Source organism: Onychostoma macrolepis, chromosome 12, assembly GCF_012432095.1.
Source record: "Onychostoma macrolepis isolate SWU-2019 chromosome 12, ASM1243209v1, whole genome shotgun sequence".
NCBI classification, from domain to species: Eukaryota; Metazoa; Chordata; class Actinopteri; order Cypriniformes; family Cyprinidae; genus Onychostoma; species Onychostoma macrolepis.
In genome coordinates this window covers 17,892,613-17,920,517 of record NC_081166.1, presented here as the reverse complement: position 1 = coordinate 17,920,517, position 27,905 = coordinate 17,892,613, and the positions used below count along the sequence as shown (strand labels likewise).

General features: G+C 36.2%; 2 protein-coding genes across 4 annotated transcripts in view; one reads left to right on the top strand and one right to left on the bottom strand.

Annotated features, from left to right (window-relative positions):
* The window catches only part of rnls (renalase, FAD-dependent amine oxidase), a 38,550-nt gene extending 36,519 nt beyond the window's left edge, over positions 1-2,031 (top strand). Inside the window, exon 7 of one of the 2 annotated variants that reach the window (XM_058792955.1) lies at positions 1,480-2,031. In XM_058792955.1, coding sequence (XP_058648938.1) covers positions 1,480-1,632 — 153 coding nt within the window. In that variant the 3' untranslated portion in view covers positions 1,633-2,031. The remainder of the gene's footprint in view (positions 1-1,479) is intronic. The other variant, XM_058792954.1, reaches the window with a different exon arrangement.
* ptenb (phosphatase and tensin homolog B) overlaps positions 1-27,905 on the bottom strand; it is a 119,884-nt gene that overhangs the window by 74,446 nt on the left and 17,533 nt on the right. The gene's annotated exons all lie outside the window — the stretch shown is intronic.

Genomic DNA, 27,905 nt, shown 5'->3' with positions numbered 1-27,905 from the left:
GTCATGCACCTAGAACTGTAAATCCTGATAGTCTAGTGCTATCATTTTTTAGTATGCATAGAGGCCATTGGTTCAAATCCTGATATAATATACATCTTAATAAAGAAACATGCAAAATTACAACTGAACTCGACTGCCAGTGATCTGCATTTTAATGTATGGAAAACAGCAGAACTGACTTTTGAGAACACTGTTTGTGTTTCAACACAAATAAAAATAACTATTATTATTTATAATAAATACTTTTGAATTATGAACAGAAGCATTATTAACGCCTTTCTCTCTGTTCCAGAATAGTACGAATATTAGGCCTGTAAGTCCTGGATCACTTTAGTCTTCCATGTATTCTGTAGCTTATAAAAATGAATGAAGTTAGGATGATTGGCAAAAATAATTTTCACAGAAACCTGACACTGAAATGGGTATGTAATCTCATTAAATTCTTAAAGTCTTTGGTGAGTTGTGCTGACAAATTACATATGAATGGACAGTCTGTCAGCCACCCTCTCCTTTTGTGTCTTATAGACGAGTGAAACTCTGTTTGCACTATAGGCAAAATAGTTTTGCCACAATATTTTCCACTGTTGTTGAAAAAGAGCCTGGAGTCCTAAAGACACAGTTTTGTTTTCCTGATATTGAGTAAACCACCAATAAAGGAAGACATTGTCCATCTAAAGACTTTTTGCTATAATCAGTTTAACATTTTCCACGGGCCACATTCAGTTGTCAAACAGGTCTGTTAGGCAGCATTCAGAAGTGTGCTGTATTTTAGTACTGCCATGCACACTGACTGACTCCACATCATCTTGCAGTCCAATCGTTGTTATCTAAGATCTCTTGAGATTATTCAAAACATCACAACTGACTCCACCCTCGCATTCACCATCCAGATATCATTGATAGATAATCATTGGTTTCAATACTTTCAAGTACAATTGTTTACTGATTTCAATACTTTCAAGTTACAATTGTAATATGATATGTATATATATAAAAATACAGTGTAAAAAAAAAATTGTTTCAACTTAAAATAATTTGTTACCCCACTGACTTAGAATTTTTAGTTTTGTCAACTAAAATATTCGAGTAACTTGAGGTTGAAATTTCAAGTTGACTAAACTAAAAAAATTAAGTCAGCAGGGTAACAAATTATTTTAAGTTGAAACAACTTTTTGAAACAATTTTTTTTTTACAGTGTACAAGTGGCATGAAATGACCAGTCCAATAAACATATCCAGTTTTATGCTATGCATTACCCACAGAAATGTTCCACATAGTGATATGAACAAAATACTTTCAATGTGCATTCATTTGATACTCGCACACATCCCTGCTCAAAGAGAGAACATGCTCGTTTCACTTATTTATTTATTTTTTAAAGAAACTAAGGGTAAACAGCTCTGTTCAATATCAGAATAAAAATGAGGTTGCATCAGTTATTGGATGCCCGGTCACTCAATTTTGTTGTTCTCTAATTAGGTGACAAGATCGGTGGCTGATTGCCCAGGGCAGATGACACTGCACTCCCAGCCTCTGCTGGTGTGTGGGGGGGATGGCTTCACACACTCCAATTTCGACGGCTGCATCGAGTCTGCCCTGAAGGTCTTTGGGGTTCTGAAGTCTTCTCTCTGAAAGGGGGTTGGGAAAGTATGCCTTTCATTTCGGTTTTTTGCTATGGAGGATGGCACATTGAATTAGATTTAAGCCCCTCCCCACAAGAAGATGGATGTACTGCACAAAGCACAGTCGAACTATCTCGCCTGTGTCTGCAGACATACATTTTGTTACAAAAACCAATTATACCGTCTGTGCTGAGGATTAGAGGACAACAGAGCACTGTGCAAGTTCAGTTGTGACTGAAGCAGATGCCTCATACTGGCTTTGATACAATGTCTTGAACTACAGTTTTCTGATGTGTAGCAAATATTATGAATGCGTTCAAGTACTGTCAGCCTTCTCCTGTGATAGTCTCAGATAAATAAAGTAATTAAAACATGCTTAAAATTGTCTCTCATGTGGGTATTTGACATCCAAACTATTATGGTATTGTGCTTTTATCATTAAAATTCCAAATTATAATAATTATAGTAATTAATATGTCATTAATTATTATTATTTAATCATTAATCATTGTATTTGAATTATTTTTCATATTTACATTTTAATTATTTTTTAATAATTGCAATAAAATATAACAATTCTTTTATACTAACATTTTATACCTCGTATTATTTGAAAGACTATATAAGACTAATATTGTAGTTTACTTAAAAGTTTGTTTGTCAAATTGCAAGATCATGTAAAATTAACTAGCAAAGGCAAAAAAGTTATTAAAATTAGAAAACTTATAGGTACACTGTAAAAAAAAAAATAGTTGTTCAACTTAAAATAATTTGTTACACCACTGACTTAAAATTTTTAGTTTATTCAACTAAAATATTCCAGTTATCCCTTAAATTAACATTGAGTAACTTAAAATTTCAAGTTGACTAAACTAAAAAATTTTAAGTCAGCGGGGTTCAAACAACGTTTTGGAACAATTTTTTTTTTACAGTATATAAGACCTAAAATAAACAATTTCTCAGTAAAAGAGTAAAAGTAAGTTTTAAATAATTGTGAGAAATAAAGTAAAGTAAAAGATTGTGCGGAAATCACAGTTGAGAGAAATAGTTAAATATGACCCTAGTGAAAAATAAATATACTTAAAAGTAAATACATGTATTTCATGCTAAGTACACTAAAAATACATTTACATATTTATGTGCTTAGTAAACTATTTATGTACTTAACTGGTATACTTAAAGTCTGCTGAATTGGAACAACTAATTTTGTACTTAATGCACTTTAATTGTGCAGAAGTAGTGCTGAAGTCCAACTAAAGATATACTGAGGTATATTTGATTGTACTAAAGTGGAACTATTGCAAGTCTACTTCAGGTACACTTTAAATATCTTGCATTTAAAGACTGATATTATTCAAATATAATACAATCCTCAATAATGACATTAGAACACATTTTAGGCTTAATATTAAGGAATGTGCATAGCGCACACGTAGTACTCCCTTATTGGTAACACTTTACAATAAGGTTGTATTAGTTAACGTTAGTTAATGCAGTAGTTAACATGAACTAACAGTGAACAACGCATCTGCACAGCATTACTTAATCTTTGTTCATGTTAACTTATTCATATACTAATGTGTTAGTCAATGCATTAGTTAACACGAACTAACAATGAACAACTCCACTGTAATGTTTTGTTAATGTTAATTTACACATTTACTAATGCATCTCTTTACATTAACAGATTAATTAGTTAACGTTGTGGTTAATGCATTAGACAAAATGTTTGTTTATATGAAGAGATTTCTTTTATTTATGTTACTTATTTATTTGATTTGGGGCTTGTTTTAAAATTTCATTTTAGTTTTGTTATATACATTTACATTATATTTACATTTTGTTATTTAGCAGCCGCTTTTATCCAAAGCGACTTACAAATGAGTACAATAGAAGCAATCAAAACCAACAAAAGAGCAATAAAATGCAAGTGCTATATTAGTATATTATTATAGTGTTATATTTCAATTTCACAAAGAAACGAGCAGCATTTTGTCTTAAATCTAATTTTCTAAAAAACAATCGTGAATCGAATCGAATCATGAGTTGAGTGAATCGTTACATGCCTACTTTACAATAAGCTTCACAAATTCCCTTAGTAAATGCTTTGTTAATGGTAAGTCATGTTAATAAACAGTCTACAAACATGAGAAACATTTATCAGTTGATGTTTAGATGGTTTCCAAGTTTACCAATAGCCCTAATCAGTGCCCAAATGGGAAGTTGGTATTGTTTATCCATTGTGTGTGTTAGCTGCTAAATAAACTTATGTGTATATACTGTATGTAGTATAATTAAATAAAGCTATTTACAGGCATAGTTCATTGTTAGTTCATATTAACTAATGCATGAACTAATACATTAGTATATGAATAAGTTAAAATGAGCAAAGATTAAGTAATGCTGAACAGATGCGTTGTTCATTTTTAGTTCATGTTAACTAATATATTAATTAGCGTTAACTAATTAAGTTGTTAATGTGAAGAGAAGCATTAGTATATAAATAAGTCAACATGAGCAAAGATTAAGTAATGCTGAACAGATGTGTTGTTAATTTTAAGTTCATTTTATCTATTGCATTAACCACTGTGTAAACTTAATCTGTTAATGTAAAGAGATGCATTAGTAAATGTGTAAGTAAACATTAGCAAAACATTAAGTAATCCTGAACATTCGAGTTGTTCATTGTTAGTTCATGTTAACATTAACTAACGTTAACTAATACAACCTTATTGTAAAGTGTTACCCCATTATTTCAGTAATTCTTGAGCGATATGTCAGAAAATTTTTATATATTTGAACTATACTTAGTATGAAATAAATATTAGCTACTTTTTTTTTTACTAGGGGAGCTATAAAATTCTTTTTGTAGGATAAAAAGTTGCCTGTTAGAAATAAAGTTGTAATTATAAAATATAAAGTTGAAATTTGTAGATAGGAATTCACAATTATGGGACAAATTTGCAATTGTGAAATATAAAGTCGTAATTTATTTATTTATTTAAATTTTAACCTACAATTTTGATGTTTATTAAAATATGTCATGCATCAACCACCCTTGTGTAAGTGTGTGTTTGCTCTGGGTTTTTGATTGCATAGCCTGGGAAGAGCTCATAGATAATTTGTGCAAATCAGACCCATCTTGCATTTGGTTTTTTGAGCGCAGGAGTGGGGGGAAAGTTGGCCCAGCTCGGCTGCCACCCCCTACTGCTCTGTGTGCAGTAATTCTGCTTAGATGAGCGAGAGCAGCCATTGACCGACTTGTGCAGCTTAGTGCTGCTGCATCTGGGCCATAATCTGGGACAAAATGTTTGGCAGGCAGTCTGGAGAGAGAGTCGCTCGTAATCCAGCCGTAATTACAGCCGGGTGGGCCCGGGGCCCACTGCACAGCTGGGCCTGCCTCATTCTCTTTCTTGACCTTTCCCTTTCTCTCTTTCTTTATCAGTTACTCCCCCACTTCAAACTGCTCTTCTCACTACTAATATTAGCCTCTGTGACCTTACCAGGATTATATTACTCCCCTCCTGACATACAGCGCACTATATCATCAATACAGCGTCAACAAACCATCTCAAGATAGATGGGTTAGACTCGTCTACACTTTGCATTTATCATGCATCCAGTCGCTTAGCATGCTTTCTCTGTTTTCTAAAGGAACGGTCTTTTTTTCTTTTTCTTTTTCTTTTACTTTTTCTTTTTTAATACAAATTCACTGCATTGACAGATATGAAGCTGATTCTGTGCATCACTATACTATATTTTCACTTTGACTTTTCACATGGTCTCATACTTTCAGACCTACTGTGTATATGAGTATATTTTCTGAATGTCTTTTATTTGTGTCCTGCTTTGAAGAGATTGACCATGTGCCGCTGTGATTTTTCAATAAAAAGCAACCATCCATGTCTTCCACGTTAAACAAATACCAAGGCCAGGCTTCAGCAAGTATTTCATGCTGTACTGCGGCAATACTTTCAGGAACAAAGTTATCAAGAGCAACATGTTAGAAAGGCAAGTCTCCAGCTTGCTTTGATTTAAAGGAATTAAAAAGCAAAGGTTACACGGATAAAGCTCATCCTTTCCGCTTTATTATATATGAATAAAAGCCTTGTGTATGTCTTCCTCTTTCTCTAGCTGTGCTGGTCTGATCTGCTAGAAAGAAACCGAGAGCGGCAGAGAGAAAGAGGGAGGCTTTACTCTAATGGATACATTATTCATACAAGTCATCCTGCAAGGAATAGAGCTCAGCTGCCTGGGTTGCAAAAGCCTTGCCACAATGTTGCATCAGCCACCTCGCTTTCATTAATACGCACATTACCGTCTAGGGGTCTTTGATCTTTTTTTAGCAGTCGATAAAAAAGAATGGGCTGTGGTTGAACACTCCATTGCAGGGTTGAAATTGTTAGTGATTTGATTTGTCTGTCCTGAAAGGCTGATGGACAGGCGTCGGGGTAATTATGAGCTGGCGAATGTCGTGCCACTCTCGTGCTACACAGTCAGGCAAAGCCTTTGTTTTGCTGCCAAGGCTCGTTTCAGATGTTCCCCTGACTCCTTACGCTTCTTACTTTCATCCCTGTCTGAAATCTTCTTGCTCCCTTTTTCTTTTATCCTCTTTGTTCATCCCTGGTGACATTTCGCATGCTCACGAAGGTCCCTCCAGACTCTTTCTCTTCCCCCCTGACTGTTCATCAGTCCCCCCTTTCTAACCGCGCACGCCGTAAAGCCGCAGAGCGCGTTGCCGCAGACATGAGGATCATAGCTCCACTGACCTATTTTTATAGGCTATTCCGACGGAGCGTGGCTGCTGTGCATTCTGGGTATCTGATTTGCATTTTTGCTAAGTCACTGGCAGATGGCACCAGAGCTTGACGAGATAGCGGTAGGCTAATCCCTACCCAATTGACACAGACACACACATACAATCCTCCTCGGCATCATACACAATCCCATCCCCCACTCTGAGGCAGATGAATGGCGGTCATGTGTGTCCTCTTTAGGTAGACCCCCCCAGAGCCGGATGAAAAGCGCTGGCATCATATCAGAAGTGCTTAGGCCCTCACTCACATTGAGAATGGAAAGACATTTGTAGCTGGATTCAAGGGCATCACTAATAAGATTTTTCCCCCTTCATATTTGGTTAGAGGGAGAGATGTTTTCTGGGAGGAAATGAAAGGAGATAGTGCCTGGGTTTAGGGATATGAGGATCCTGTTTGTGTGTGTGTGTGTGTGTGTGTAAGAGGCAGACAGGCGATTGGGATGTTTAGACTCCTCTCCCTCTCTCACATCTCTAGGGAGCTCAGGCTTGTTTAATTAGAGGGGTGGTGCTACGGGTAATGGCCGCTGACGTCATTGGCCCCTCTTCTCGCTCTCCCGCTTCTCCTCACAGGCCCAACAGCATGGCTTTCTCAGCAGTCAATATACCCAAAAGCTCTCTATTGATCTGGGAGGGACGGCTTCACTCACATGGCAGCGAACTACCCTTAGCAAAAGGCTGGAATACACTACATGACTTTGGTACAGATTTTTGCCTCAGTTTAGAGTCTGAAGGAGTCCTCTCTAGTAGCCAAAAGTCAGAGGCAGTCTGCAGATTTTGGTCAGTCAGAATTGTCAGAATTTTGAGGGAAATCGCTTGGTGTATGATGGGCATAGACTTGAAAGTCAATCGTTTAGTGTTTGATGTCCAGTTTTTCTCTGTAACCATTTACAAAGTCAGCAAGTGTATGATGCCTAGTGTTTTTGGATCTGCTCAGAACAGTCACGTTATGTATTCCAGCCTTCAAGCGACCAACCCAGGCTCACTGGAAACACGTGCCATTACTGCAAAGTTATATTTCCTTGCTTATTGCACTTTTTGCGACACTTTCAAAGTGCGTGTTCAGTTTTCCAAAACATGAATCTGGTAACATTTTATTATGTTGGTTGTTGTAAAGTACCACCCACACTGACTAAACCCTACCCTAAACCTAACTGATAGCATTAACAAAAGCAAACATGAGATAAAAACACAGTTGCTGAAGAAACCATGACATTTTTTGCTTTGAGCTCTTTGACCATGTTTCACAGGTCTCGTACCAAAGCTGTACCATGTAAGCTACCAAGCAACTTTAAAGCAATATATATGGACCTAGTTATGTGATTCAATCATCAAAATGTATTTGTTTATATCATTGTATTGTACAAGGAACCATGCGAAAATAAGTCTTTATTAATCGACAGTCAGACCTGTAACCATGGTTTGTGTGAATTTCAACTGGAAATTGCAGTGAACTAAAATGTACAGTATGGTAAGTTTTGCAAAACTGTAGATAGAGGCATGTACTGTATATGGGTGCTTCTTAGACTATGGGCACTTTTGTTCTTTGGTCATATTTTTAAAAATACATATAATTTTGGACAAATTATTTGTCAAACTAACAATAAAACCACTTTAAAAACTTTTTACTACCTTTCTATTATGATTTTTTATACTTTTCAACCTCCTTATAGGTGTCAAAATCACTGTTTTCTCCTTGTCGCACACCCAGACTTTTAAACTTCAACAATGAAAATACAGTTTAAAAATATGACTTATCTGGTAACTATTAATGTACCTGAATTAAGCACTAGTAAAATAATTAAAATACATTATAGTATTTAATGTGAGACCACTATCGATATTACTTTTTATACAAAATATAGCTGTCGCACAGTATTGGTGTCATTTCCACCACAACACTGTAATGTCCCTTTAAAAAGTTTGTGTGAAAGATTGTTTAGGTGGTTTCTATGGAAATGTTCAGTGACATCAGAGCACATGTTGGACATGGAGGAAATTTTAATTTTCATCAACAACAAATGGAAGAAAAATAAAGGTAAATATTGCTTGATCAGTTAATATATTTATTTTACGTCATTTCCAAGCATACTGTACCTTCAAGGGTGTTTTTAAAAAGCTAAAAATTTAAAGTTAAATAAGAGTATTTTGCATACATGAAATGCTAAGTATTAATTCAAAGCTAAGCATTGAAGATATCTTCCATTTTTTCACAAAAAACTACAGAAATGTCATTTCCACCACAGTCATTTCCACCACAGTCATTTCCACCACCGCCTCTGTGGTGGAAATGTCATTTATGGTTACAAAGTATAATTGATATGTTTCATGACTTTGTGAATTGAGTTTAATGAGTGTGATGAGTTTAAGACTTAAATATCTCTGCTGTTTCTCTACATTCACGTTAATTCATTGTCATTTCCATCACCACACATTTTTTAAAAATATTGAAAAAGTTCTCATCACACATTAAAAATGTATCCACAATTTATGAGATCATGCTCTACTTAATATAAAAATTCAAGTTATTTATTTTCTAATAAGCTCTTACCAGATGTACAGTTCAGCATTTGGTCCTTAGGGCAGTTAATTTATCTCATTGACAAATATATAATTATTGTACATTGTGGAAAAACTGGTAAAACTAGTTAGAAGAATGATCTTAGACTTAGATCTTTAGTGGCATAAGTTATTCTATTTTTAAATAACAGCTGTATATTGGGATGTGGTGGAAATGACATTTGTTCATTGCAGGTTGGAAAAATGTAAAATATTAACAATTTCTCTTGTAATCTAAGTTTGTCCTCTTACAGACCTTAAAACTAGACAAATTATTTAAACTTATGAGACTGTTACGTGACTTTTGAACAAGAAATGCCCATATACACTGCGTTGAGGTTGCAATCAACTTTAGCTATAAGGCTTAACTCTTTATCCACAGACACAGGCGATAATTAGCCTTGAAAATCACTATGCCCATTATGTTACAGTACTTAAAACAACACATTTTCATCTGTAATTTTACGAAGCTAAGAGAATACGTTTTGTGCGCAAAGAAAACAAAAATAATGACTTTATTCAACAATTCGTCCCCTCCACATCACCCTATAGCGCCATTTTGGAGAGTATCACATACGTAAACAACATATGCAACGTATGTATGCGGATACATTGTTTACTTTCAAATCAAACCATAAACAGCGTATCCGCGTACGGAGCTGCTGACACAGAACAGCATACGTTGGAGGGTGAGTAATTAATGATAGAATTTTCATTTTTGCGTGAACTATCCCTTTAATATCCCATGAGGCCACGGGAGAGGAGGTATGAATGGCAGTGAAGCGACACAACATGATAAATGTAGTACGTCAGGATTTCATTCATACTACACACATTTTTGCTTAAATGTTCAAATGTAGTGATGAACGGCAGCATTTAAATAAATATTAGCATATAATGTTTTGTAAAATTGTTGTAATAGCATTTTATGATCCTGTTTGTCCCAAAAAAAAAAAAATAGATATTCATTTTAAAAGCTAGGCTGCTGTCACTCTTCTAAAAAAAAAATGTGGTTAAGTTAGTAGCTTTGCAACTTCTCAGTACTGATAGCAGCATGCCAGCTGTCAACCTGGTATCAGCAGCTGCACATTAAACTGTCATTTCTGTCCACTGTCATGCCCAATGACTGGCTCAGAAAGCTAGACATCAAGGTGACTTGAGCACAACCCGTCCAACTAGTGCAAGCCTCCTGCCTGGGCTCTTCTCAGGAATTGTTTTGAGAGTGCAGAGAGTCATTAACAACCCTTATGCTTTGCGCAACGCTAGCAGGATCCGCGCCATCTGTAGCTTGTGAAATGGTGCCACACCACAAAGTAGGCCTTGTCAGGGAAATGTGCATCCCTGTAGGATGGAAAAATCACAAATGAGATCTCTTTAATATCTCAATTGTTTTAGCAGCAGGAAGAGTGATGCAATTATTTTATTTGCATTTATATTTTTCCAAAATTAATTTTTGTTGCACACAAATTTTTTAATTTGGTGCCTTAACATAAGGAACATATCATATATGTATTGTCACATGGAGAAAAAAAAAATTCTTCACATAATCTATATTATGTTGCAATAAAATTATCGGTCAACCTGCATTTTATTTATGCTAAAGCCAGTTTTTGCTGTTATTTAGCACTTTTTTTTTTTTTAATTTTAGGATAAACATCTGAGAGAAAGTTTGTAATTTAATCATAAAAAAGCATACATTTTTTCTCTGGGTTCTTGTATTTCCCTTGTAAGTGCTTTGTATCACCTGCAAATCCTGTCCGTTTTGGCATCAAGTCCACAAATGCTTATTTGAGTGCATGAAATGGTGAACATTTTACTGTAGCATCAAAGGTCTGGTTGTGTTGTCATCATAAAAACATTCTCAGATCAGAGAGCACGGACAACAGATGGGCTCGGAGCTTCAGCATGTTGGGGATGGACAGGCACTGACCACTGCCCCACAGGAAGTGATGGCTCAAAGCCCTCTGTTCAGTGCTGACGTACAGCTCAAGCTGTACAGGAACCTTTGTAAAGATCTCCTCTAAGTGTGCAGATCAGGAGCGTACACCGCTACCTTTGGGCAGATGCTGAATCGGTGCTTTGTATGAAGCCTTGAAAAGGGTTTTGCAGTTAAAATAGGTTGAGCTGGAGGCTGTGTTGGAGGATACATGCATGGTATGCACTTAATGAGTATTCGTGCATATGAATTGGACTCAGACGTTATGCAAGACCATATGTGTCTGGTATGAATTCAGTGACAGGTTAAGTGTATGTTAAATTGCCTAACCTCTTGTGAGAGGAGAGGAGTACTGAGAGGACTGGTTGTACATGTACTGCGGCAGTGGCACACCCTAACCCTTAACTTCTAGGGGAAGTGTGCACACTCACACTCTCAGGGGAGTGGAGTCAAATCACACACACACACACACACACACACAAATTAATGTCTGTGAGCCTGAAACGCCACATGCCTCACTTACTGACTGCAGCCAGACAGTTTTACTCATTAAAGTTGTTCTGTTTTGCTATTTTTTCTAGGGTAATCTAAGATTATAGGTTCGTTTTCCATTTAACTTAAGTTTGTTAAAGTTTGTTTTGTTAGTAACTAACAATTTTTGAATACATCTCTAAAATAAAGTAAAAATGTCAGGGTAAATAAAACTGTCCTGATATTATAAATAATAAATGCTATAAATATAAATTTTTATAAAATGTCATGTGATGCAACTCCCCAAGGTATAATAATAATTATATAATAATAATTCTTTATTAATTAAAATACCTTAAAATATATAAAAAGTAAAAAAAAAAAAAAGTTTTATAAATATATATACACACACACACACACACACACACACTGACATGTATTCAAGGGGTAAAGGAAGTATGTTATTTATTTACTATTTATTTACTGTTTTCAGTTATTAAATTAAAACTTTTTTTAAATATATACAAATGATTCAGAATTTAGAGGCATTTTACCTTTTATTGGACATTCAGAAATATATATTAAATGTTAAATGATAGATTAAAATCTGATAAGTTAACCACTGGAGCATTTTTGTCACCCGCGTGAATTTCTGACCCTGGTCAGGACCTACTTTAACTTCCTGAAAGTAAAAAGAAGTTGGTCTACCAATGCGGTCTGAGTTGCTATCTGCTCAGCGCTAGACATTTCACGGTCTTTCTCTCATTAATCAGCTTTATAAAGGGCCTGTGTGTAGAAGGAAGAGTGTGTTATTTGGCCAGAGCTATGAGCAGGACAATCTAACGCTTGGCTAAAGCCTTTTCAGCTCAGATTAGACCGGCGCTCTGTATTATACACAATAGCCCTCCCCTAGTTGTAAATCTGTTACAGCTTTGGACTTTAGACTGCAGAAAAGAGGGCAGAAATCTGGGAGAGCTGGCGCGAACACTTCTGCTCATTTTGGGGCTGAGTGGGGGAAGGGAGCGTGAGCGAGAGCCTGGGAGGCACAGCCAATCGGATGTGAGGACACGTCTATTGCTTTGTTTTGACTGGTCACATACATTTCCCATCATTTTCCTCTCCTCAACGCCACAGAAACATTCAATATTCTCAGCCTGGTCTCATATGCAGTGTATTATTCATTTAGATGTTCAAAGGTATATTGCTTTCAATAGAATGGAGCATGTATATTGCATTTCAGACAGCCTTGAGTATATTAAACTGTCAGGCAGAGTCTATGGAGAAGAATTCAATCGCTTCTGTTCAGTCTTCTAAAGTTTTCTGACACTGTCTGAACTTATCTGAACCCGAGTAGAATCCTGATGTACTTGTTTTGGTTGAGACTTTGATGAGAATATTAAACCCTAGTCTGAAAATTAAAATCATCCTTCAAGTACATTTGATTATGTGTACCGAACATTCACCGTATGAGGCTATAGAGAATGTTTTGTTTTGTTTTGTTTTGGTAATTAACTTGTGGGCACTGTAAACTTTACTAATCTTTACTCAAAATGCATATCTTATTCCAGCTTGGAGAATGATACAGCACAAGTAGTGACATAACAAACCCAGAACTTTCTCTATTTATCCATCTCACTTTTCCATTTAGATAATGCAATAATAGGAGATATTAAGTGGGTCAATGACATATGTCAAATTAAAATTCTGTCGTCATTTGTTCCGAACTTGTATGAATTTCTTTCTACTGTTGAACATAGAAGAATATATTTTGAAATATGTTGATAACCAAGTATTTTCTGGTAGCCAGTGACTTCCATAGCATGGAAAAAAATACTTGGAGCCAGCAGCTGTTTGGTTGCCAAAAAATTATTTAAAAGGAAATTCATGCATGTTTAGAACAACTGGGGGGTTGAGTAAACGTTGACAAAATTTTCATTTTGGGGTGAACTATTTATTTAATACAGTGGTGGCATAAATCATAAGTTAATATTTCATTATATTTTTACCACACCACACAACAACCTTTTTTTAAAGTCTGTAATCCTAAACTTTTTTGAAAATGGTATAAAATGTTTAAAAAAAATCACATGAAACCAATATAAATGCAAAGATTACAAGAAGTTGGCACATGTGTTTTAAACTAGATTTCATTCACCAAATCAAAGCAGGCACATTTAGGCCACTGTTGAATAAACAGCCTTTTGCTCAAACTCTGTTTGTTTTCTTTCCTTTTTCAACAGTAATGTTGTCATAGATACGGATGTTTTGGATTAGTCAACTCATCATGGATTTTTGGTCATGGACTTTCTCTCGGTTTCTTTGACTTTTTGGATATTGAACCAAGGGGATTTCACAGTATACCTCTACAGTAGCTACTGCTTTTTGGGTTATAGGTTGGCCAAGAGGGAGTTTTTTTTTTTTTTTTTTTCCAGAATGGGTTTAAACCTGGTTACATTTGTTAAACAGAGCTGAAAATGGTCAAATTTGGTAAACCGGATGGCAATATAAGGACCGAGATTATCACAGTTGCCATAATAATTTGTCATTCTATTACAGAACTCACACGTTTACTTACACATTCAGCAAAGCAGCACGGGTTAGATACTCCTCCAATATTCTATTAGGAATTTGTTCTGACCCCATGCTGTTAAGAAAGACACATTATCTTCATGGAAGTAAAGTAATTAGGACATGTAAGGAGAGTGGGGGTAAGAAAAGGAAAGAATGCAACAGCATGGGAGGGAGAGAGACAGAGTGAGGGACTGTATCATGGTTTACCCGCTGCAGTGGCAGGCTGTGGCCTGCAGACTCTGGGGCTTTTATGGCTGTGGGAAAGGCCAGGAGGTCACCCAAATTTCGTCAGACATCATTTTTTTAGAGAAAGAGATTTCAGCATATTTTTTCCCTCCACATGCCATGTTTACTTTCATCCACTTCCCACTGCGTGGCTCCACTGCAGTCTGGGGAATATGCGCTCTACGTTTGTACACCCCTTCCCTGCCTTTGCCTTTGGTTGAGTGGGACAGAATCCATGAACATGGTACTTCAGGGGCTACATTCACACAGAAGTATGCTTGCTGTTGTTGTTTTTTCAAGTCCATACATACCCTAGTAAAAAGATATATATTTAAAATACATTTATTTCATACTAAGTATAGTTAAAATCTGTTAACATATTTACTCAAGACTTGCTGATATAAAAATTATAATTAAACTTTATTGGGAGTACTGCTTGTGCACAATGCATATTTCTTAATATTAAGCCTAAAATGTGTTATGTCACTATTTGATAAGGATTGTATGATCTTTGAATAATATCTGTATTTAAATGCAAGATATTTCAAGTGTACCTGAAGTATACTTGCAATAGTTTCACATTAGCACATTCAAATATATTTCAGTATATCTTTAGTTGTACTTCATGCACAATTAAAGTGCATGAAGAACAAAATTAGTCGCAAGTTCCAAGTGTAATCTGATTTACAAAGAAATGAGTCTCAAGATTCGGTTCTTTGTATTGAATCAAAAAAACTTTACTGTCATGGATATATTTATATAAATTGGCTTTAACTGCAGTACAAGCTGTACGTGCAATAAAGAGCTGCTTCATTGTTGACAAATAAAGAAATGAGTTTGTTTTGTTTCATGCAATAGATTGTAGGTAAATATCCACCTCATCCAACGCTTTTTTGTTTTCTGTGAATGAATATGTTTTGTTGTGTGAAAAAACCCTGCAGAAGATTCTTTGTGTGAGTGAAGTGTCTAAATGAATCAAACAGTTTCAGATATGTTGCAAACCCATTACAAGTCAAGTCACCTTTATAGCACTTTATACAATACAGATTGTGTCAAAGCATTAAACAGGAAAATAGTGTTGATAATGCAAGAGGACAATACTAAACACTCAATTTCCCATTTAAAGTCAGTTCACCTTTTATTCAGTGACTGATTAGAGCAAATCTGGCATCTCAACAATTTATCATTCGTGTTTTACTCTGGCCCAGCTGTATTTCTCTGGGGCTACTTTACCGCAGAATCTGAACTGCCCCCATAGCTGAGTTTCCATAATTGCTTCTGCTATTTCCTGTTTATCTCTGTGAAGATGCTTTGACACAATCTATATTGTATAAAGCGCTTTAGAGATAAAGGTGACTTGACTAGCATCATTAGCAGAAGCGTCCCGCTCTTGTAGATAGCCTTGGTAGAATCCTTCCTCTCTGGTGTAATGATGGGCCTGGGAGATAGACTACTGGCGTCCTGCTGCCTTTTTTGGGAAAAGGCAAGAAGAAGTAGTCTTAAGTTTCATGAGATGGGACATGGCTTCAACTTGACTGGAAATCTCATTAGCAAACAACTCAGGAATAACAATGTGGTCGCTGGACTGTAAAACTCAGGAGAGAATCAAAGAGACTCTTCTCACTCCACACACTAGACCCTCTGATCAGAGTGCCAAAGCCCAGCTACGTTTCTGATTCCACATCCCCCACGGACATTAATATTAAAACAATCTCCCTCTCCGAGAAGCGGCATTAATGACCGGCAAAGTAATTATCCTTTAGACAAACTGCAATCTCGACTTTCTCAGCTCATGCGAAGAGGGGCGGTTCGGAGGACCTTGCGACCCAGGCATTGGTCGTACTTAGAGGAACCGTGTAACGCTTTGATCAGTCCCGACTTCCTGCGATGATGAATCTCTCATTTGCTCTTGTCCCGCGTCAAGGCCTGGATGGAAGTCTTTGGGGGCGTTAGACAAACAGCGGTTCAAGCGGCGGTGGGGGTGGAGGAGTTGCTGAGTTTGGAGAGTGAGAGCGAGGAGCTCAGCGGCTGTTTTGATGGCTTACACAGATGTTTGTCATCCCTAAAGAGTGGAGGCTTTCCCACCTCTGCCCCTGCTCCTCTCACAGGCTCTCGCACCTGAGAACGAGTGGGTTCATGTGTGAGAATAAAAGACAGAGGATAGGACTGGCCATTGAGCTGTGACTGATGGCAACATGAGGGAGAACAGCCACAGGGCGTCTGGAAAAGTGGGTTAACCCATATCTGGCCCCACTGCCTCTGCTGGGATAAACCGCACAGACCATCCTAATCAGATACACGCAAAAACTCATTAAAATATGCTTGTTACTTATAACTAGGCTATTCTAAAAGGTGACTAAAGCGGTATCCTAATTTGCATCCTAAGCAATGTTTCTGATAGTTGAGAGCGTTAATTTAAAAAGAGTAAAATAAAAAATAATAAAAAAGTAATAAAAAAAGGACTGCAAAAATGTTTTTTGTGTTATTTATTTTCATGTTTTGGCGCACCAGTGGCAGTAAATGTATGTACGATTATTAAATGAAATATTTAGATATATTTAAATATTTTAGAATATATAGATTTGCTAAAGATTATATTTAACAATGTAATTAAATTATTAGTATTTTTAAAGATATTATTAGTAGTAGTAATAATTTACAAAATTATACAAAAATAAATCTAATATTGTTTGATAATGATGGTGTTGATATATTGGGCGTAATGGCTAATACTGTAAAAAAGGAGAGAGAAAAAAACATTCAACTTCATTAAGGAACCTTGAACTCCAGGAACCTAAATGCTGCTCCTAAAGATTTACATGATTAATAATCATTTTCATCTTAAATGGGTGATGTGCATCTGCTGTAAAGTAAATACATGTCCTCAGAACTTTCTTTCAAGAAAATAATCTCTACGCAGAACTGCCAGCCTCGTGGATTAAATATATAAAGTTCTTATTTTGCCATTTATTGTATCGCTCAAATGTGGTATGAGGTCAGATGGGGACCGTTGTATTGATCTGAAAGATGTGATGCTGCCAAACCAGAAATCAATAAGACCTCTAAACACCATGTGTTGTGTCATTTTAAATGCGTAATACAATATTTTTTTACTTGAAATGATAATGTGAATCAAATTTGAACTACATCAAAATGATTTATTTGCTGCTTTCCATGTTATATTTAATCTGAAACACATTGTAAACACACATTTAATAAAAATTTCAAAAGATGTTTGGCTTGCATTATCTGCACATTATTAAATTAATCATTATTCAAAAGCATCAGCAGAGCTTGCTGCATCATGAAAGACTGCGACTGATAGATCTTCAGCGTACTTTCTCATCCCAAAAACATAACATATTTTTAGTGCATAGTGTAAGGTGAATCCAGCACTATGAAATAAATAGTTTGACTTCTGATTGGATAACCCATGTTTACAGCTGTTGCAAAATGCAGATGGTTATGTTTATGTGACAAGTTGCTATGTTGCTTGTCAGTTGTAAGCAGACTACATGTACAGCATCAAGTAACGTGTCTGTCCACAATAAAAATCAGAACATATTTGATGTTTAATATGGGATTTTTGCCATGGTCATGACTAGATAGAATTAAAATATTTACATACAGTATGTCGCTTTATGCATTGGAATAACAATATTAGGCTGATAAGATAAGTAACTGTTATGGAACTGTTATGGAACACTTTTTTCATACTGCCATTGCCATCTGTTTTGTGGTTCCATTATTGGTAAGCTTTTACGTTTAAAAAAAAATAAATGACATTATAAATAAATCGCTTTTGTGAAACAGATTGACTCTTTCTTTTAATCTTTTTCTTTCCTCCCCCTCCAGCCACCTCTCGCTCCCACACTAAACAACACGCTCTCTGCAGCCAGAGGGTCTGGTCAGCGGCCCAACAGATGGTAGTTAATAAGCTGGTTGTAAAGATACTTATTATTTTGTTTCGGGGCTAAAAGGTTCCATCTCGCTGGTTGTTGATGTGGGTTATCCGAACTAAATCCGTGGTATTGTTCTACTGGCCATTTAATCTGGGTTTGCTCTCCCTGACTAAAACCTCTTTAACCCTTTCACATGCTCATGTATGTGCGTAAGACCCCCTCTGACATCCTCATTAACCCCTGCCACCACCCTCCACCGCCTGCACACTTGACCTTCAGAGCCACTCTCATGTTTCTTAGAAAAAAGAGAAAGAAAACGGCTTTAGATTCCTTGGGAATAAAAGACTGGGTCACACTTTATATTAGGTGGCCTTAACGACTATGTACTTAAATAAAAAAAAAAAAGTACAATGTACTTATTGTGTTCATATTGTATTGCAAAACACTATTGCTGCTATTGAGGTGGGATACGGGTAAGGTTAGGGACAGGTTTGGTGGTTTGGGTAAGTTTAAGGGTGGGTTAATGTGTAAAGGATGGGTCAACAGTGTAATTATAAATGTAATTACATATTGGTATTTTGAAAAATATAAGTACAATGTAAAAACATGTATGTACACAATAAGTGCATTGTACCAAATAATTAATTTAAATGTAAGTACATAGTAGTTAAGGCCACCTAATATAAAGTGGGACCAAAGACTGTAATGTTTAGCTGTTGTACTCTACATGTATTGAAGAAATAGTTGCTGCCATTATTTAATTTTCCCATGTTGTTCCAAACCCATATGCTGTTATTGTTTTGGTTCATTCTATTCTAAACATGTGGACACTAGAGATGCAAAGTAAGGCAAAGGAACATGTATATGTACTAGCATGTTAGCATCCTTTAAATTATGAACAGCTTTTGTATGAAAAACACCTTTAAAAAAATCCAGTTTGACTTGTTTTCATATGGTTGATGCTCTTTCCAAACATGCACATGAGACCTACACTCTGTTTCTTTCTATTTTTGGTGCACTTGCAGTGAACTTTGAAACACACATGGATCGGGGAGGTTGTATGAATTGTCAGGGGAGTGCTGGAGTTCAGACGGGACCCGAGTTCTTTCGGTTCGTCCTGGTTTTAAGGGCACAGATCCGGCTCTGTTAATCTGAAATTACTTCAGTGCTGGGTGGATGTGCTCATCTAGACAAAAGACAGTCGATCATCTAATTATTCACCCATGTATGTCTATTTGTGATTATTTTTTATCAGTGTTAACTCAATTAATACATTTTATAATTTTATAAATTAATTTAAAATAATTTAAGCTAAACAAATAAAATGAATTAATTATGTTGATAAATTCATTTTTTATAAATAGTATTGTAATACAGCGCTAAAATATGTATTTGACCTGTTTAACTGTCATTTGTGTATCAAGTGGGATTTATAGACGGATTGCACAAACACGAGATGATAATGACAACCTGTTCAGAATCAACTAAAAATGATTTTTACACATGAGATATTAGCTGATTATGTCTGTGTGAATATCTGCTAAACCAGTTTGTTACCAAATGGTTAAAATTATTTGTAAAAGAATGTGTTTGAAAGCTCATCAGGCCCCTCGAAAGAGCGTTGTCGGAAAAGGTTATTTACAGTATCATCACTATTTAGGAGTTTGAAGATAAACAGCACAAGTTCTGGCCCATTACCGTCTGTAACAGTTGAACCCGCCAGTTTCTGATGGTGCTTTATGGTCTGAAGCAGACTACAACACAAACACACACATCTTTCCGTCGTGACTTTTTTTGTGGTATTTATCCACCTGCAGAGGCTGTAAAGGTCTGCTGCGTTGCTTCTACGCATTGCCTTCATGTGTGACTCATCCCATGACCTCTGGTAACACAGAGACGGGCAGAACAAGAGAAACAGCGTTGGCCAACATCTCACTGGCCTGAGCGGAGAGCACACAAGTATACAGGCCTCCTTCGGCCTTGTGGGGGGAAGAAAGATCCTTTTCCTTCAGCGATAGCCAGGCCAAAGCAAACAGAGCAAATGAGAAGAATAAGAAGAAGACACTGAGTGTACGTTATTAGGTCAAACTAGCGAATGCAGAATTATCAAAATATTTCATGCTTCCGATTATGCCTCCTTTTTGCTTCTAATAAAACTAGCCAATCCAACAGCTGAGCTCAGCAAAAGATCCCTGTTTAGATGTAAACATCCTTCAGTTTTGATTTATGAAGTCTTTTAACATTAAGGTTTCTTTTTTGCAGTAATTTCCAGAGGTCTGTGCGTCAGACATGACCTCTTTCATTACTTCTGGAGGCAGGATGAAAGCGAAGAGATGCTGTCTGAATTATTGGATTCTACATACAATCACGACTTTACTTAAGTGGTACAAAATGTTTTCCCATTTGTATGTCAAGCAGCAGCATGGGAAAATGGGAAAGCAGGCTAACATTTTATTTTGTCTTTTTTGTTAGCTTGCATTTAATACAATGTGTCAATGTATAATAAAAAAAATGACAGAATTGCTTTTGACCCAAACTAAAATAACCTGAATGCATCATAAATCACGTGTAAATCAAGGTAAATGTTACTTGTGAACAGTATATTTGTATTGTGCATTTCTCCAATTTAGATATATTTGTCAAAAAAGTGATGATCATTTAGGATACATAAAATCCTAGCTATGAAATTAGTGAGATCAAACTTGAGATGTGGTGGAAATTACATGTTTTTGGTTTGTTGCATAAAGTAAAATTCTCTTCGTGTAAATTAATTGTTGGACATTAATTAGGACATTGTTAGGAGACAAATTAGTCAAACTGTAAAAAAAGTCTACAAAACTCAAGCCTCAAAGTGTAATGAAAGATCACTTCTGTTTTTTTTTTTTCCGTTATATTTTTCATAGATAAAAACTTTGATGTCCCACCCACTCCATGGGTTGTTGGATACAGGTTTCTCCATCCTTACATGATCAGTGTTGTTTTTTTCCCCCTCTGCCCTTGTTTAATTTCCACTTCCTGCTTTATTCTTGGCTTAATCCAAACGAAAGACAGCTGTGCAGCGGAGCGAGGGGGCGGGTTATATGAGAGAAAGTGACCTCTTCAACTGTTTTAACTGATTGTGGGAACCAGAGTGTGCGGTGTTGTGTAGCACTATCAATGCAAGGCGGCATGTCAGCCTTGTTTCCAGCCTTCTGTGTGTGATTTCTGGCTACAGGCTCTAGACCACATCAAGCGTTGTTTGGCAATTTAAATAATCGCAAAACAGTACTGTATACCCATGCATGTAAAGCAATATATACTATATAGCAAATCTGCTAAATGACAATAAGACATTAAGATATTAAGGTATTAATTATTATTATAAACATTAACATCATGATTTTCTGAAAGGCTGTTTTGAAATAATGTGTGAAGAGTGCTATACAAAATACATTTGAATTGTACCTTTTAGCTGAAGTACTGCTAAATTCACCATGAGCAGTATGTGTGCTACTGCATGTACAATATGAGAGAAAGTTTATTTTTATGCCTTTGTTTATCTAATCAATAAGTTATTCAGTAAACCCATATGGCAGAAGTGTTGCTATTTGTTTACCGCTCTTTTAAAATCGAAGGAAGTGACTAAACTTTTATAAGGCAAAAAAAAAGTAGCTCGAGTAAATATAGATTAAGCACCCAAGCAGTGGGAAGAAGTGAATTTCTGAAGAGAAAACAACTGACTCATTGAGGGTTCAGTGAACTTCGTATTTAAATATGGATCCTTTGTCCATTTTTCATCTTCCCTTTCTTTGTTTTTTCCCGTCCACATACAGAGTTTTTGATCAAATACTTCTGCAAGGTCTTTCCTTCATAAAAAGAGAAAGAAGAAAGATTTTTACACATCCTCAGTTCGTGTTGTCCATAGTGCAGTCTTGTGGAGAACTTGAAAGGCTTCGGTAGGGCTCCCCAGGGGAAGCTTCGACTCTGTGTCTGCTCTCTTCTGGCCTTGTTCTGGCTTCTTAACGGGGGGAAAAAGCGACTGTAGCATGTCCCCTCACCTCCACAGGGTCATTAAGTTCAGGGCACAGGGTGAGCCCTGAACAGGCTGGCCCAGACAGGACATCTATCTCTCCCAGCAAGGCTCTGGAGACCGCAGGGACCTTCTCCCAGATGGGATTCAGATGAATCCACTCCCATAGCAGATGTTACAATATTATCGAGTGGCTGGTCCAAGTATACTATCTCAACAACCGTTTTTGAGAATAGTTACTTTATAGCACGCCTTAGAAACTAATGATGTACACTGCAGTTGCCAGGCTGTAACAGCATCCTGTACACCATACACAGGTTGATACCATTTTAGGCTCTTCAATTACTTATTCAAAAGAAGTACCTATTTAGAAAGTATGCGATTTTGGACGCATGCCTGGTGTGAATTATTTGTTTGGGAATCTGTCTGATCCAGTTCACACACTGTAAAAAGTGATATGTTGACTTAACTTAAAAAAATAAGGAAACCCGTTGCCTTAAAAATTTTAAGTAAATGATAATTTAAAAAAATAAGTTTTTTTTTTTAAGTTAATTTTCACTTTTGGATGAAGTATCACTTTTTTTTTTTTAAAGAAAACTCGGTAACAGTTTAGCATAGGGACCAATTCTCACTATTAACTAGTTGCTTATTAGCATGTCTATAATTAAAATATTGGCTGTTTATTAGTACTTGTAAAGCACATATAAAGCTGCATGACCATTATTCTACATCCCTAATCCTACCCAATACCTAAATTTAACAACTACCTTACTGTCCATTAATAAGCAGCTAATTAGGAGTTTATTGAGGCAAAAGTCGTGTTAATAGCGAGAATTGGACTTTAAAATAAAGCCTGACCTCAGACAGACACCTTGAGAGGTATTGGTTGCTATTAGTAAGAACATTCATATCATGATTCTCTATTTAAAAATGACTAAACTGTATCATATTAGATAGACCACAAAGATGGCAAAGAGATTGAATTAACTTCTAAAATATTTCAAGGACAGCCTCAAACCTCTCAGACAGAGATCAGTTTTAAGAGTGCAGATGAGGAAATTTGATCTACGGCTTTATTTTTGCTGCATGAATTGAGAAGTGCAAAGCAAAGCACTGCTGTTATAAATGTAATTATATAACAGATGTAACAATCAAACAATTTAATGAAATACAAAAGAAAATGCTTTTCGTCAACTTTGAGACCACACACAACCTTAGCCTTCAGCAAACAATGACTATGACTTTTGTCAATAACCCCAGACTAGCTGTTTATTTGATAGATTACGCCAAAACAATAGAGTCTGAACATTATGTTCAGTTTGTACTCAGCACTTTTGAAAGGGAAGGACTTGATTCATTACAGATGGCTTCAATAATATTTGAGGGCAAGCGTCACCAAGTCAGACCAACAGTGGTGGCACAGGAGCAGCCGAGATATACTGTGAACACTAAGCTTGCTAAAAATCAATCAGTGGAGATTATTTTCAAAATGAAGAAAATATTTCTTATTTCTTCCTCTATTAATAACTGGACATGTTGTACACTGGTTTCGTGGGATTCATCCAACATTTCTCAACTTTTCTTTGAATTTTCAAGAATAATTATATTATTCATTAACACAATTTGACTCTATATAGCCTTTGAAATGAATGGCTACAACCAACACAGAAAAATACAAAAACAATATTGCACATTTTATAATGTCAAATATCTTCCTATATCAAATATCTATCTATACCTTGATGATCCCAAACTTTTGAACACTGTTGAGAATTATATGTAATTTGAGGCATAATTTCACATTTTAGACAAAAAAAAAGTCTTATGATTACTCCTGTTCTCCAATTCATATGAACTGACTGACCTGTGGTGAATCACACTTGCCCTCTGTTAGAGATGAGTAAGCTCCTCATTCACCAGCAGATGAGCTTTGTTTGACTTTAGGCTCACTCTGGTGTCACTATTATTGCTGTCTTGCACTGGTATACATCACGATTATCAGCATGTGAGTGTTTGTTTACCCATGCAACTATTTAGACTATCCATAGATAAAACTGAGATTACTTCTTATTACCCATGACCCTTTGTAATGACAGAGGTGCCAGACAGACTGAGAGGTCTCCATTTTTCTGTCTTACTGAGCTCAGCCATTTTGGCAGTGGAAGTGCTGATGACTGTGCAATGTCTTGGCTGGAAACGGAGAGGAACAAGGCCCACCTGTCTGTCTGTCAGCAGACCCTCCACTCCAGCCATTCAGCCGGCCAAGACACACTCCATTACGCTCAGGCCAGCGGCCTCTACCTGGCTTCTCTGTCTCATGCCTGTATCCAGAGCTGTGGATGAGAGGCCAGATCATATCTTTTATTGCCCTCTTGTTCCAGTCCTCCACAAGGCATCATCATAGATGAATGTGAGGTTCACCAAAAAAAAAAAAAAAGGATTTTCCAATAAAATATCTAAACATCCTTAAAACAAGATAAATTTACTTTTTTTCAATAAAAATATTAGAATTTATAAACTATAATAATTTCTATTACTATAATAATGTTCATTAGTAGATAGATAGATAGATAGATAGATAGATAGATAGATAGATAGATAGATAGATAGATAGATAGATAGATAGATAGATAGATAGATAGATAGATAGATAGATAGATTGTGAAAAGGTTTTTTTTGTAACATTTCAAAAAGTGAAATTTTTGTAAATTCTATTCATTACATGTAAAGTAAAACATTCCAAAAGTCTTTTTGTTTTAATTTTGATGATTAGAGCTTACAGCTCATGAGTCAAAAAACCAGTCTCTCAAAAAATTTAAATATTTTTGTAGATCAATCAAAAAAATGATTTGCAAAACAGAAAAGTTTGAGTTCTTTAAAGTATGTTCATTTATGCACTCAATACTTGGTCGGGGCTCCTTTAGCACAAACTCCAGCATCAGTGAGGAGTGGCATGGAAGCGATCAGCCTGTGGCACTGCTGAGGCACTATTGAGTCTTCAGCTCGTCTGTATTGTTGGATCGGCTGTTTCTCATCTTTCTCTTGAAAATATCCTATAGATTCCATATGGGGTTCAGGTCAGGTATGTTGGCAGGCCAATCAAGCACAGTAATATCATGTTTAGCAAACCACTTGGAAGTGATTTTGTCACACTGGGCAGGTGCTAAAGTCCTGCTGGAAAAAGAAATCAGCATCTCCATAAAGCTTGTCAGCAGATGGAAGCATAAAGTGCTCCAAAATCTCCTGGTAGATGGCTGCATTGACTTTGGACTTGATAAAACACAGTGGACCAACACCTGCAGACGTCACGGCACCCCAAATCATCACTGACTTCGGAAACTTCACACTGGACTTTAAGCAGCTTGGATTCTGTGCCTCTCCAGTCTTCCTCCAGACTCCAGACCTTGATTTCCAAATGAAATGCAAAATTTAGTTTTATCTGAAAAGAGGACTTTGGACCACTGAGCAACAGTCCAGTCCTTTTTCTCCGTAGCTCACTCTTGATGCACTGACTCCAGCTTCAGTTCTCTCCTTGTGAAGCTCTCCCAAGTGTTTGAATCAGTTTTGCTTGACAGTATTCTCAAGCTTGCGGTCATCCCTGTTGCTTGTGCACCTTTTCCTACCCGATTTCTTTCTTCCAGTCAACTTTGCATTTAATATGCTTTGATACAGCACTCTGTGAACAGTCTTCAGCCCTTTCAGTAATGACCTTCTGTGAATTACCTTCTTTCTGGACCACTGCCAAGTCAGCAGTCTTCTCCATTATTGTGGTTTCAAAGAACAAGAGATATCAGGAATTTATACTGTAGGGATGGTCATTTATTGAAACTCAAATGTAAATATTCTAATATTTTGAGATACTGGATTTTTGACTTTCATGAGCTGTAAGCTCTAATCATCAAAATTAAAACAATTTTTTTTTTAAATGTTTTACTTTATGTAATGAATCTAAAATATATGAAAGTTTCACTTTTTGAAATAAGTTACAAAACAAATGAACTTTTTCACGACATTTTTTTTAGATGCACCTGTAAATATTAAATAACTATAATATTTAAATATAGAATTTTTTCAGAGAATATATCTTGAATTATTGTTATTGTTATTATTATTATTAATGTTACTACTACTACTAATAATAATAATCAGCAGTATTTTGTAAAAACATTTTCACATAATATATCTTTGATGATGATGATGATATTGATTATGACGATGATTATGACGAAGAAGAAGATGATGATGGTGATGATTATTATTGTTGTTGTTGTTATTATGCCACTACTAACAATAATAATAATTATTATTATTATTATTATTATGCTGAAAACAAAAACAGTGGAGTGAGACAAATGACCTTAGTATAAGATACATTTTCTGAAAACAAGTACATTGTGCAAAGAAAAAAATTATCAAGAAAAAAATGTCAGTGTTCTGGAGTATTCCGAATAGGAGGGTTGTGTATTGGTATGTCACAGGTTTATCATGTATGTGAGACCCGACCGCAGCATGCTGTAAGTACAAACACCGTCTGACGCTGGTCTTCATGCTGGAAGACACTGAAGTAAATACGGCTTATGCAAGACTGTCCGACAGCACATCTCACAATGAGACGCTTGTGACAGGCTGGAAACAGTCGATTCTTTTTCATTCTTTTATTTGCAGCTGTTTTGCGAGTCTAATGTGGAAAAAAAAAAAATGTAAGCAGAAATTTTTGCCATTTTCCTTAACTCCAAGAAAGGGCATGATTTTTCACACAAAATGACTTTCACAGAAGGTAACACTTTCTATTTAAGCAGACTTTCCCCAGTTCCCAAAGAGCAGCGTTTTCCCCTCTCTGTAGCTACTAAGGCAGGAGTGTGTGGGAGGCGGTTATGTCATGCTCCTCTTGGGGAGTTACCATGCTGCTGGTGTTGTTAGGTAACTGCGGCACAGCCCTGAGCTTTAGTCAACTTCACTGAAAAGAAAAACAGGACTTCAAATCCATCTGTTACATCTGATGATCAGGGCCACGAGTGGAAAACATACCGCAGAACCCTGCCATCAGGCCTGTCTGTTTATAAATGTGACTTAAGTAACCGCCAGTTATAAAATTCCGAATGTTCATGCATTGTTTTGTTTTCAAGGGTCCTGACACCTGGTCATGGAAGCATCAAATGACATGAATGCAGATATGTGTCCGAGAAAGAGAGAAATAAAAGCGAAAGAGTGACACTGATATTCATCACGAGATTGTCAAGCATGACAGATAATGGCCATCATGACATGGTCACAATGTGAATGTGGAAAGGGGAGGCGGTGTTGAAACATTTACTTCTCCTTTTGATTTCTGTCCTGAGCTGAGTATGTCCTGGGTCACTGCCATCTCCCCCCATCAGCCACAGGACAAAGCAGACTATGTATTACACAACATGACCACAAATTGTATCCCATTACTATTTTTCAAAGCATTAAAAGCACAAATGTTACTTTGTTTACGATAATTATTTGATATGCTAGAACAGAATCTGTTATTTAACCCTGAATTAACATGAATAGTACTATTTGTCCCCTCTTAAAGTAAAAATGTCCTGTGAGGCCTTATGAGGTCAAATTATAAAATGTCATAAATAAAAATTGCATTCAACTTATTGTATTGGTTTGTATTATTAATAATAATCGTAGCAATATGTTGTATAAATAAATACATATATACAGTCTGAGAACGGTTCTTGAATTAAGATTTTTATAATTATTATTATCAGAGCCGTCCCTGGCTGACACGGGGCCCGGTGCGAGGTAGGGAGCGGGGCCCCCC